This window comes from Anneissia japonica, unplaced genomic scaffold (assembly GCF_011630105.1).
Source record: "Anneissia japonica isolate Jap-2015-1 unplaced genomic scaffold, ASM1163010v1 scaffold2069_len581484_cov189, whole genome shotgun sequence".
Classification (NCBI taxonomy): domain Eukaryota; kingdom Metazoa; phylum Echinodermata; class Crinoidea; order Comatulida; family Comatulidae; genus Anneissia; species Anneissia japonica.
This window is the reverse complement of record NW_022741553.1, coordinates 468,326-482,647: the sequence shown is the minus strand read 5'-3', so window position 1 is coordinate 482,647 and position 14,322 is coordinate 468,326. Positions and strand designations below refer to the sequence as shown.

The following is a 14,322-nucleotide window of genomic DNA, read 5'->3' as shown; positions in this document are numbered from 1 at the left end:
ATATATGAATAACTGCCTTAATAATGTTATTTTATTGAGCAATAATTATTTTTTTATGTTTTCAGCAGTTTTTGTTTAAATGATAAAGTAACCTTTAAGGCCTATTCATATATATGAATAACTGCCATAATAATATTATTTTATTGAGCAATAATAATTTTTTTATGTTTTTAGCAATTTTTAAAAAAATGGTAAATATAGTAACCTTTTTAGATAGGCCTATTATTCTGAATGAAGTAGAATCAAATTCATTTTGAATCTAATAAATAATATACCATGAGAGATCTTTTGTGAATGATAAGCACTAATTGTACAGAATCAGAATGAATTTTATTGTGAAATCATTACAAAGTCATGAAAATTGTCTTCCCTGTTGCAAATAAGTATAAAAAAAATATGAAAAGACCATAAAGACATAAATTAAACTATACAATGGTACATAATTGCACAAAACAACACAGTTCAGTATGTCAGTAAAACATGAGTTATGACATTGAATTTTATTCTAATACAACCAGTAGTTGGCCAAACCAAGAACACACAAACGTATATTCATACAATTTAACAACTTGTATTGAAATTTTTTAATTAACCAGTAATAAACTATTTGAAATAGGCATAATACCAAGTTGCGAGTACCGCAAGTTGCCTAGTAACAGTGAATTCAGTGAGGAACATTCCTACAAGTATGTTCCCACAATACTTTCGGGAGAAGCAGACAAAAGGTCAGTCACATACGCGGATTCTTTGTACGCCGCCAATTCTGGAATGTAGATGCGCTGCTGCAATGAGAGACCATGTGAATGCAATCATGGTCGGCGGGACTGGGGAGGCCCGGCCTCCCACTTTTTGGCAGAAAATATATAATGTCTATGCAGATTTTTGTATGATTGGCTCCCTCACAATTCATATTCCCATTCATCGTACTAGTGGGGGGCCCCCCCACTTTTGAAAAACATTCCACCAGCCCTGGCAAGTACTGGAGTTGGCGATTAGAACCGTCCATTTTCCATACGATATGTGAAAATATGTGGGTAATTCAGTATGAGAAAATGAGTAGTTGATATGGGAAAATGTGTGGCCGTGATGAAAAGAGGAGGGGGTGTGATAGTGGGGGAGTGAGGTGATTTTTTTTAACTTGTCAAGTTTTTGGTGATGGAGAAATTCTCCCCTCTACTTAGATGCCACTGCATTTACAATCTATTAAAATTATCAATTTCTTGTCAGCTGCAAAACTAAAATAAAAATGTTAAATTTATTTCTCATTTGATATTTCTGTTCATGCAAAAGAGGTTGCCAAAATATAGGTCACTGTAGAAAACGCCTGTGTGAAAGTAAAAACAAGTACAGGTCACAGTAGATAACACCTGTAAGAAGGTGAAACAGCTTGACAAGGTAAAGATTGATAGCTCTATAAATTTATCATTAATTTCACAAGTTCAGATTGCCCATGGACAACATTCTAACAAATAGTGGACTGGGGTGATGAGGGAAATATCGGGAAAGTATAAATCACTTGTGTCAAATAGATCTCCAGCCTGTATTCTTAAAGGAAAAATGATACTGAAAGGTCCACTGATTAATCTCAGATAGTGTAATACACACTCCAAGTATCGAAATGTGTGCATTTCGATACTTGGAGTAAAAATGATATAGTATTAAATACAATTAAAATAAATAAGTCCAAACTGATTTTCATTTTACAATCTGTTGGTTCTTTTTTTTAAACTGCATGGTTTAGTGATTAGTGCAAGTTTTCAGGTAGTAATAAAAATATTCCTATTTTTGAAAGAGCCCAATTACCGCTGATTTAAGAGGAAATTAGGATTGTTAACCTAATCCAATCCCTAATTAATATTTCCTTTGTACATGATAAATTGACATATCCAGAAGAAACTACTTCAGATTAAATCAATGATACACTACATTTTGGAAAATGAAATTCCATATTTGTATATTGAAAAAAAAATTAATATTAATATAAGTTAATATCTTCTTAACAGACCAATTCTTATAATCTTTCTATGGACCTCATAATTGGTTGATGATCTGTTTAAAGTAAATAGATCTAAACTAATTAAATTTAATTTAACGATGCACTTTATCTGTTTAAAAATTAGCAAGAACAGATTTTTGTTTTATATCTCATTTGTGGTTATAATTGTACTTGATCCTATGATAAATTAATAATAAATTTAATATTTTATATTTAATAATACCATTTAATTTATCACAGAGAGCACACAGTATATATGTAAGGTACTAGCCAGAAATATTCCATTGATAAGGTAATTTCAATAATGATTAAAGATTGTCAGTTATAAATGTGCTTTGCATTGTATATATATTTTATTTGTTCATTTGCCATAATATCGACGCTGGTTCGAAAGGCGCGCTCGCCTATGGTTCTGGTGGTAGAAAAAGTTTTCTCAGATAAGGACTATAAACCGTAGGCCCAGTATGCACTATAAAGAACCCAGTAGATCATTTGAGACAAATATGGGATACCCTGGTGTACTGGTACAGACAGCCCCTGTGGTGGACGACGATAGTTGCTGGTACCGGGTTACTGGGTAGCACAGACACAAAGGGACCCGAAGGGGCGAAGAAGGTCATTGATTGAGTTAATAGTCCACATGTCAAGCGCCATGAGCATCTTGTTTGATGGATACCGGCGCCATAAAAATCTACATTATTATTATTATTAGTATTTTTATTATGTTACTAAAACCTACCTTAGGGGAACTTAGACAATGAAAATATTAGAGAACAAATAAAAAAATGATGTTAAGGGGAAAACAACACAAAAGATATTCCCTCAAGTCCGACTTAGCACATATTATTCTTATTATTGTGTTACTAAAAGCTACCTTAAGGAGAACTTAGAAAATGGAGAAATTGGAGAACAATTAAAAAAAACTACGTTAAGGGAAAATAACACAAGAGATATTTCCCTTTAAGTCCGAATTAGCACATATTTTTATTATTATTATTATTATTATTATTGTTATTATTGTTATTATTATTATATATTCCAAATCAGAAGTGATGTTGTTGGCTGCTGTTTACGTTAAAACAAATATACCGGAAAAATCTTGCAGGGAACAACTTAAAATTTATAAATTTAATGTTTTTAATCGAAAACCTTTAACATGAAATGTCGGCCGGCATTGCAAATGAGCTTCACTCTGGCTTAATTGGTGTTCATGAGACTCGCTGTTATTTTTTCTCGTTAAATGATTTATAATATTTTACGGGCATGTCAGTTATCAAATAATTCAATCAATCAATCTGAAGATAGTGTACTTGGGTATGAACAGATTTTATTGCAGCTAAATTATTTTTAGTCTATAAATCTCAAAATGTTGATGAAAGATACAGTCAGTTTACAGTTGGCATTACAGCATTCCATAAGCAGGAAGAAATTTTCATTTCTAAATTAAAATCACATGATACGATCCTTTATTGTCATTTTAACAACATGGTAAAAATTGAGTTGATTGATCCGATAGGCAAAAACAGTGCAATTCGGAAATATATAAACTATGAATAAAAAGAATAAAAAAACATTCCTTGAGAGTATCATATGGGTTTGGAGTGGGGGTCTCAGGATCAAGAAGAGACCACCATGACCCACCAGCTGAAAAGAAAGGGGACTTCTACTGTATACTATCAGTACTTTTAAATCACTAGAAACAAAAGAACAATATTAGATTGAATTAATAATATTTAAAAAAAAAAACAAAAAAACTTCAATTAGGAGTATTTGGTGTGGATCACATCAAGGATAACCCACTAAGTCCAAAGACTTGTTGCCAGTGGTGTCCTCCTGGTGGTGAATTGGGCAGTACACTGGGAAATAATCTCGTACTCTTTTCTGAAGAGTGTACTGCATTCTTTAACATGCACTTGGGCCATATTGCACACAATAGCTTAATTGTCTCATCTGAAGACGGTGTGCTATTGTAACTTGTATTTCATTCCACCAGTATAAATGCAAGGAGAGGCAGCGATGGGAATTGAACCGGGGACCTAAATATCTCCACGGTTCAGCGCACACACAGTGGCTACTACCAATTTAGCTGACAGAGCTAAGCTGCTCTCCAAATTGAATCTCAAATTCAGTGCTACCTTTATTTCGAAAGTGATTTTCTAGTTCTTTCTACCAGCAGCTTTTTTCTACCTGTAGCTACTGTAGCTGTATGCAAGACCAGAAAATTTAATTACATTCATAATATAGTATATTGGCCATTTTTAGTTGATTGCATAAAGTCAAATATACATAAATCAATAATACTGACAAGAAAAGCAAAGAATATTTTGCATATGTTGACATTTAAATCATCAGACACACGTGTCTTTTTCAGTGTAGTTCAGATCAGATAATAAATATATACATGAAAAAATCTGATGACAATAGCAGTATATAATTATATTCCTACTACAGTATATGTATACTAATATATCTGAGTATATATCAGTATATATACTTGCCTAAGTCGACTTTGCCTAACTTGAATAAGTCGATCTTATTTTACTTGCCAAATTGTTGTGTTTTCACTAAATTAACCATCTGTAAGTCAAATTTTATCTAGGTCCAACAATTTTTCAATGCCATTTTGGATTTGACTGAGGCAAGTTCAACTGTATATATACTGTGTGTTTATGTACTCTTATTTATATTTATAAAAGGAGGACAATAGCAACAGTTTATGTTTACTGTTGTTTGCTAGGCTAGGTGGCTTGGAATGGAATGTATGATGTGATGCTAATGATATTGTTCAATGACTTGCCTTTAAACTGAAATATTATGATGATGATAGATCATCATCATTACCAATCATCATCAAATCTGCTTCATCATCTTGAGCATCATCATTTTCATCATCATCATCATTATCTTCATCATCATCATTATCTTCATCATCATTGTCTTGTCATTATTGTCATCTTCAACATCTCCATCCTCATCATCTTCAGCATCATCATCATTCACAACTTTATCCATCATCTTAGCATTATCAACATCTTCATCATCAGCCTATCTCGGCAACTGCTGGCCAATAGCTTCCTCAAACACTCCTTTCTGTTTTAAAACTTTTCAAAACTTGCTGGATTAGCCAAATATTTTGTATAAAAAAAAACATTTAACGAGTTATGTTCCTTGCTCTTTATTGTGCATAAAATTTATATGATTGTTTACATGTTTATAAAATTTATATGCTTTATGCTCAAGCAGATGTGTAGATAGTACTTTTTAAGAATGTCAACTATGTTTTTGATGATTATGGGATAGTGTTTATTTTTCTTTCTCTGACGCACAAGGCCAGTCCGGGAACAGCATTCCATATGTCACAGGGGGCAGGTGTTTAACATTAGCAAAGTTATTCTGATGCCTCTTAACTCTGTTTTACCCCCTCCATGCACTGTTATCTCCAGTTTCTCATGTGCTTGGGTATTTTTTGTCTTGAAGTGCTTTCTGCCTTGTGTTAGCTTACCATTTTATGATTCATTTGTACGATTTGACCAACTCCACAAACTTTACTTCTAATTATGATGGCCACAATTCTGTTAGCATTACCTTCTTTCAAGACACTGTTATCTGTGCATTTAATATTGAACATCCTTTGTAAGCATTGTTGGTACTTTTCAATACACTTCAGATATTGCCTATAGATTATTAAAGTTTCAGAACTATAGAGGAGAGTAGGTACTAAAACAGCCCTGTCTCATACACAGCCAAAGGCAAAGTATTTGATTTCATCTTCATAACCATAGTTTACAAGTATTGGCTGAACAATGGACCTTCCCACTAAGCCCCACCACTTACAAGTATTCCTTCCCACTAAGCCCCACCCCTTGGATATTGTTGCTAAGGTCCTAAAAACTATAGCGTAAATGTATGTAAACATGTGCGTTTGTTGGACAACACACGTTTGTTGGACACATGCGCATTCCGGGTACTGTTCTGATAATAGTTCTTCAATTTCAAAATCCAGATAGGTTGATTGATTGATATATATATGTCTTCAGATTTACCTTTATTTAATTATTTATAGAGATTGGATATTTTTTGGTTAATTTAATCAGACAATTTTAATGAAAATATTCAATGAATAGAATTTTATTTTGTGTTGTTTTTCAGTGAGTCAGTACACTTCTGTGTTTGCATCCGTCCAATTCTGTGGAATTCTCTTTGCTCCTCTCTGTGGTTTACTGCTGGATAGAAATCGAAAAAAGAAAACATCAGAAGGAAAAGGTAAGGTTTGCAGTTTATCATTTTCATAATTAACATAATTTAACATTTCCTGCAAAGTTCCAGCTTGAATTACAGATTTCAAGATGCCAAGAATAATTGTAAGCTGTTCGAAAGGGTTTGTAAACTTCCAGAGATCAGGTTCGGGGGAAAAACCAGGTTTCCTAAAGCCAAGAAAAACAGGTCAGTTTTTGGGCAAAGATGTTCAATAACAGGCTTAATCCTGTAGTCTCTCTCTCTAGCCTGTCAAAACGCTCCTTACATAGCACATCATAAAAATATATTTGACAAGTTCTGTAAAAGATCTACCAAAAGAGCTGGCAATTCCGCAGTGAGATTTTGAATTTCATGCTCTATCTATATAACTTTCAATTTCATTTTCGTTTTTGCTTCTGCATTACTACTTTGGTGTTAAGTTTTATATTTGTGTAAATGTTTGCATTGTTCGGTGAGGGAAGAAGGGTACTTAGAATTTTTTTTCTGAAAATAAGTGGTTAAAGTTCAGTTTATTTGTGGGGAGTGATAACATTTGAAATATCAGGGAAGGAGAAAGGGATTTATTTAAGCTGTTTTGAGTTAATTTTAAGTTTTACTGTAGTTGTTCTTGTAATTGATGTATCTTGTAACCATTTGTCTTTAAGTTTTGTGTTTCAGATGCACTTTTGTGTTATTTAAAGTGTGCCACTGATGTAAAAATGCAAGTCCAAATAAATAATATTATCTGCCTCTATGCACTTTATAAATTCTATTTGATGTTTCATCTCCACCTCAGACTGCAGTGAACGCACATTCCTGGATGACCTTCAAGACAGCATACTTGCGTTTTTAGTGACGATCGTTATCACTTTGCTCTTCTGTATCATGACCATAATTCCTATTCTTGAGGTCCAGTATATTACGTTCGTGCTACAAGTACTTAGCCGTGCATTCTTATATGGATTGGCTGCAGCTTTCATCGCCACAGCGTGAGTTTTCGTCTCATTTTTTTCCCTACACAGAAACTACACAAGTGCCTTTGTCTGAATAATTTTTTTTTTTTATTTGTACTTCAAATCACTCATTAATGTTTTAAAGAAATTTTTTTAAAGTAAAAACAATTATAGTAATTTAACAATGATTTGAATGTGACTTTCCCAATAATAATTCAAGTTGAAACATTGAGACTATGTATGTGGTTCTGGTCGTCCCTACTCCACAAGGCTGTAATACTTGCATATTACTTACAGTACATGAGTGGGTGTGTACGACCAAGTTGCAGCAATCACTAATTCTATTCCATCAATCTGCTCTCCCAGTGAAATATAGGTTGTATTGCACCATTACTTCTGTAGAAACATATAAGCTTTTTGTCTTTTGAATATCCCATTTACACATTAAATCATGCAGTACACTGCTTTGGGGAGAAGGTCTCTGATGTACTAACCAATTGACCACGCGAAATGCAGTTGGTCCATGGCTGTTGGGAGTCCTCTCAAGAACCCAACTCGAATTTTCCAGTTCACCATCTGTAACAAATTGACTTACTTTACTTGTTAATGCAACAGTGTGTATAATTGTGATAGTATTCAGTTTAATTATTAATTGTTATCCTGATTAATTACCATGAAATCCTTTTAATTTGCTGTGTTGTTGAAGTGAATTATAATTTTAAGCTACACTTATCCTTGAGGGCAGCATTCTCAGTTAGAAAAAAAAACATCCAGAAAGAAAAACATTTATTTATTTATTTTATTGTGAAAATCTTTAATCATATTCATATTTCAGAAAAAAAGTTACTGTTTTCATTCCTATTGTAGATTTCCAATGCAGTTCTTTGGCTCGCTCTATGGAATGATGATGCTGTTGTCAGCCATTTTTGGTCTCATCCAGTATCCTCTATTCATCATCAGTCAGAAGTATTCTGATGGTGATCCAATATACGTAAGTAAATAGCGCCAACTATGGGTTTTTTTTGCTTTCCAATATTCTGTAACATTGTAATAATAGGAACAGCAGCAGTAATTTACATCATTATCGTCGTCTGCTTGTGTAATCTTCGTCTGTATACATAGCATTTACAACCTAAATGATCAGATTCTACCTTTTCTATCTGTTGCCAGCTTCCTTCTCTTGAATCGACTTTTCATATTATGAGTATTAGATCTTTATAGATTGATTGTTGGCATCGATGTAGCGGTCTGCCTCGGAGCCTTTTGACTTTTTTTATAGTCTTCTGAAAAGGCTTGTTTTTTTTGCAGGCATGTCATCTGGTAATCGTAGTAGGTTTCCTAACCATTTTATTTGTCTTTTCCTAATTTTTCATCATTAGTTCTTTTGTACAGTTCACTATTTGTAATTTTTTAAGAATTTATTTTTTAATTTACATGGCAGCTTAAAGCAAGAGATACATTAGATATGTAAGCAATCAAAAGGCTCATTTATTTTGTATAGTTTTTGCTACTACCAAAGAGTATAGAATACCAACTTGTCCGACTGCCAGGATTTCTTTGAAACGAAATCCTATCTCAGAGTGTAGTAACATGAACGCATACTATATCTGTGCTTGAATGCGAACTCTATTCGAATTTGAATAGGGCGCGCCATACCTCGTGGTAGTATTTTTTTTTTCGTTTCGTTGCTTGAATCAAAATTAGGGCAGGCCTCTTGCTATTCTATACGCTTTGCTATTACCCCCTCGTGTGACCCAAAATGTCATAATCTCATCATTAAACTAACAGCAGTTTGTTTCATTTGTTAATAGGTAAACATCTTTGTGTTGTTGCTGAACATGCTTTCGTTTTTGCTACCACTGTACATAGGTGTCTACGTGAAGAGAAAGCGTACGCTTTGGCGTCAGAAGTGTGGTACTGCACACGCCTTGGCACCAGTTACTACTTAAAGTTTCCTTTTTGTATCTTACATTTTTTAAGTTATCTTAGTTGAATTCTTTTTTTTTCCTGTGCATCGCATTTTACATTTAATTTCACCAAAAATCTTTAAAATACATACAAAGGACAAAAATACTGTAAAGACAAAACTATACCCTTGTCGGTGACAGGATAAACAAAAAGCAAACTTAATTGCTGTGGAGAGTTTTTTCTTCTAACAAGGGTATAACAGTAACATAAAAAAATATATATATAAAAGTATATATAAAACTATTTTATAAAAATAGATTTACTGTAAAAGTAGGAAAAGTACAACAAATTAAAGCATGAATGTAAGGACTGTTAAAATGTGTGATTCTAGGGCAAATCGCTCAAGTCTTAATTTTATATTTTCGTAGCTTGATATTATTTTTGATGTATTATCTGATTTGTTGCTGTTATCTCTTCTAAAATATGGATTTCTGTCTTTTACTCCCCTCTCTTGGTAGCTCACTGTGAGTAGCATTAATGCACTGCCAGTCACACACATCACAATGATTGTATTTGTGCAAATTTTATGTAGCAATTCTACTAGGAACCGAATTAAAAAAAGTCTATAAAATAATGTCTTGCCCACACTGACAGAACTGTTAAATAGTTTGTTTGGAGGGCTTTTTAAAATTTCCAGATGGAAAAATTTACTTCAATACAACTTAATATCATATGACTGATTGATCCTTAGATTTTAATGTTTTACAATGTTAAGTAAAAATTAAAATTCTCATTTCTGGTCTTATTGTCAGCACACTGGGTGTCAGTGACAGAGTGGAGTTGAATAGCTTGGTGGTTCACATGCTTGCCTTCCAAACCAGGGTCCTGGGTTCAATTCTGTGACAGCACAGGGTTTTTCCCACAATTTCCTAAGAGCATAACTGGGTCCTGTAGGAGATCAATAGGTTACTCAGTATAAAGAAGAAAAGGTTAAAGTGAAGTAAATCAATATTTTCCATTTAATTTTTTTTGAAGATTTACATCCTAATAGGATTTAATCAGAAACTGATGAAGCTGTTCGATAATAAGCTTGTCCCATTTAGGTGCTACAGACTACAGTATTCTTAGAAAATATAAATACACTATAATAATAAGATAACTCAGTGAAGCTTACAACCACTCAGCGCTTGCGCCAGAAATTTGCCTACGAGGGATTCAACATGTCTGACGGAGGGGTCCGAACCAAAAAAAATTATTTTCTTTGCTTGGTAGTATTTGCTTAAACTTATATTAAATTCTTTAAACCAAATATGTATAACTAGAAATTAGAATAGACATATAATTTTCATGAATATTATACTTATGTATATAACTTTGACACTAAAATGCGCTGTATTAATTATCAGTGAAATAAAGGGTTGAGAGTATATTTCTAAAGGGTACTCTGAATGTGTCCTCTCTACCACTTGAATGTTGTAGTCATAAAACTAATGTCCATACTTATGGTGCTCTTGCTGGCTGGTCCTCAGGCATCTGGTTTCTCAGAGTTTGGTCATGTGCTCTTCTCTTTAGTGTTACAGTGTTCCATAGTTACCATCTTTCAAATCATTCAAGAAAGCAATACGCTTTCTCCCTCTTTGCACCTTTTCTTTGCACCGTCCTTCAATTACTGTTTTCAGTAGGTATAATTAAAAGAGAACTAGCAAAATGATTTTTTGTTCTAGAGTGGATATTTGATATGCCATTAATAATAGGATCAACCTTAAAATCATTCTTTGGCTATTTTTTATGAAGTTATAGACGATAATATACGATTTTACCATGACGTCACTGGCGAAAAAGTAACAAAAGATCGTGTAAATAGTGCCGCGTAGGGTATCCGCCGCGTACGATCATTGCGTACATGCTGTAACAATCACAATTTACAGCCATGGTTACAGCGTACACGCAAAGATCGTACGCAGCCGATACCCTACGCGGCGCTATTTACACGATCTTTTGTTACTTTTTCGCCACTGACGTCATAGTAAAATCATATATAATCGCCTATAACTCCATTAAAAAAAGGCCAAAAAACGATTTTAAGGTTGATTCTATTATTAATGGCATATCAAAAATCCTCTCTAGAACAAAAAATCATTTTGCTAGTTCTCTTTTAAACCATGCCCATGAATGAATGAATGAATGCCCAAGTATAAAGAAAATGTTACAAATTGTGGAGTGAATGACATTTCAATTGTTATGTGCATCTTGTGCTCTCATAAGTCAGTGTACCCGTGTTTACCATGCTTTGACAATCATGTGACTAGGTGTCCATCCCCTGCATTCTAAGGAGTTTATTAATGGCTGGCAAAGGTTTTGTTTTTATGAATGAAAATTAGTTGCAAAAACAAAAGGGGAAAAAAAATGTGGTTTAATTGTTTATAAAAAAAAATATACATTTTCAATTCTGTTAGTAGTTAAATCCTACTCCAGTATTGTATTTTAATAAAGTGCATTTGAAAATAGTCCCTTGGTAGAATATGAAAATCAGATATTGAATAGATTAATAAGCTTTAATTTGGTCTGTAAAGAGGGGTTTAGACAGAAAAACGAAATAGGCTGAAATTGAAGAAAAAATTTCACGTAGCGGCATCCAAGGGACAAAGCCCGAGTGGTGGTGGATTTGGGAGGGGGTGTCACCCTCCGTACATAAGAAAAAAAATAGAAAATTATGACCCATTTAAAAGTGTTTAAATGTTGAAATTTTATCTTCAAAGGATCAATAGTGTTGAATGAGCTATCACAAAGATATTTCAGTTATAGACACAGACTGCCCATGGTTACAGTTGTTTACTCTCATTATTTTTCTAGGCTGTGGAGATGCATGTTCTTCTCGCCCTAGTCTAGTGTAAATTCTACATTAAGGTCCTCCGAATCGAGAGATGAATAGGACTAGGCCTACTGTATTTTGTTGACTATTAACATTTAACTTGTGATGTTAACAACAAATCTGCTTTACGGTATTTTATGACTTAATTGTAACCTCAGATGTACCTCAGATATTATATTTTTGTTTTTCATTTGTAATAAAACTCTAAATGTTTGATTTATATATCTAAATTTCGTACAATATAATTTCAACAGGGTTGATTCATTCTAATGTAATTTTATGTTTTTCTTTGAATGATATTTCATAGACAATATATTTGTGGGTATTACAGTATATACTCGCGTATAAGGTGATCCATGTATAAGACAACCCTTGCTTTAGAGAAGATTTTTGGATGATTTTTGTATATCGGGCATATAAGACAACCCCCCTTGTGTCATCATCGGTAGTCCTACTTTTAGCTGCTTTTTAAGGTCTTGATACTGCATCTAGCTGGCTAAAGACGGAGCCAAATGTACAGCCAATATTTCAAATAATACCATTTTATGAGCTTTTAAATGTTCATCAAAATCTTATTTCTCCGCTTTTAAAATGGCCCTCATTTATACTAATAGTTAGCAGCTTCATTTCAATAGTAGCACGTGTTACACGCGATCTCCACTTAAGACAAACATGTCAGTTTAAAAATTAAACATTTTTATGTGTTGCAGGTATAAGACGAGCACCTGTTTTTCGATCGTACTCTGCCATTTTATGTTTTGTCTTATACGCGAGTATTTAGGTACATCATTTAAGGTTCCTTGATGTAATAATAAGGAAATCAAGGCATTGGCTGAACTTGCATTGTACTTATATTGTTGTTTTCTAAACTTTGTGCAATGTACAGACCCAGGTTTTTTTTTTGTAATGTATCATTCGTAATTTAGCTGCAAAGCTACTATGATAATATTTTGAAGTAAAACTTGATTAGGCATTAAGTTGGTAAGAGAAAAATTGTTTGTGGATTAAATTCATTGTGTTTAGCACATTCCAAAAAAAAAATCTAAAGACTGTACATATGTACTTGTACTTTTCTGACATTCATTGATATTATTAACTTGGTTTTTAATTTAGCTCAATTGTATTACATAATAACTTGCATTCTACAGTAGAACAGTTGTCAACCAGAATAGGAATTGGCTTTAGTTTTGAAGATTATATTTTGCCTTGTTTCATGGCCTAAAAAGTATCCCCTTATAAGTGAGGGATCCTACTCTAGCTCTAATCCTATAAGTGGTAAAACGCTATTTGAATTGGTGGAAAAAAACGGTAAGGTGCATTTATTTTCAATTACTTTTCAACATTAACTTTATATGTAAATATATTACATGTTTGTTTAAGTATTTTATTGTATGTTACTATTTATCCCACCCCAATCAATAGTAAGAAAATTAATTAGTTCAGTATTATGTATTCACTGTTGAAAGACAACTTGTGTTAAATGCTGCCCTCTTTTGTTGAGAATTATAAAGTTCAACCAAAATTATCTTGTTATTGAATATATCACAGATTCTATATTTGAAGATGTGTTTTTAAAATGTTATTTTTCTTTGCTTGGGATGTTTTTATCCGCTAAAATTTAACCTTTTTGTAATAAATTGTATATGTATGCTGTAGACATTTGTATTTAAATGTGTCTCTTTTTAAAAAAAATTTTTAACAGTATACAGTAATATGCAACCTGTGTCATGGGTGTGGGGGTGGCGATTTTTTTTTCCGTACAAAACATTTACATGAAACTCCACTCGGGCCGTCTCGGCTGAATCAACCCGAAAATCTCATTGCAGAATTCAGGAGGTCAAAAGGTCATCAACAGATAAACGTCTACAGAACAACTTCTGAGAGAACGTCGCTGTCTAATTTTTAAAAATACATTGATGTTACCATGTTAATACCAATGGGTCGTTTAAAATGACATATAATATTTGATTTAGCTGCACGAGTAATGAAAAGTGTTATTTTAACTTGAGTTACATACTATGACAATTTTAATTTTTTAGTTCGGCCTGGGTTTTGCATAATTACCTAGGCCTACTAAAAACGCTTTCTGGGAAAAGCACAAGAGGTAAGGAAAAGCGCGTTTTTCTTCATCTGATCAAATGAAACAGAATGACAGTTATTTTCAAATTAAGAGAAGAGCTGAGAATAGGCAGCTCTAAAATACTGGATGCCATAAGACCTGCCAAAATGGCAAAACATCAAATAAATGTAAAAATGAGATTATTAATATTAGGCATAGTAATCGGCAGGTTCTTGATTACAAGGCTAGACCAAGTTAATTACATGTAATGCCGAAATGATAATAATAATAATAAGTA

The 14,322-nt window shown here is 33.1% G+C and overlaps 1 protein-coding gene across 2 annotated transcripts in view; it reads left to right on the top strand.

The window, feature by feature from the left end:
* Positions 1 to 9,880, top strand: part of LOC117118753 (solute carrier family 43 member 3-like) — a 21,308-nt gene extending 11,428 nt beyond the window's left edge. For both annotated transcript variants that reach the window (XM_033263436.1, XM_033263437.1), the window contains exons 7-10: positions 6,146 to 6,259; positions 7,029 to 7,221; positions 8,053 to 8,176; positions 8,997 to 9,880. In XM_033263436.1, the coding sequence (XP_033119327.1) occupies positions 6,146 to 6,259; positions 7,029 to 7,221; positions 8,053 to 8,176; positions 8,997 to 9,134 (569 nt within the window). In that variant the 3' untranslated portion in view covers positions 9,135 to 9,880. The remainder of the gene's footprint in view (positions 1 to 6,145; positions 6,260 to 7,028; positions 7,222 to 8,052; positions 8,177 to 8,996) is intronic.
* The last annotated feature ends 4,442 nt before the right edge of the window (positions 9,881 to 14,322 follow it).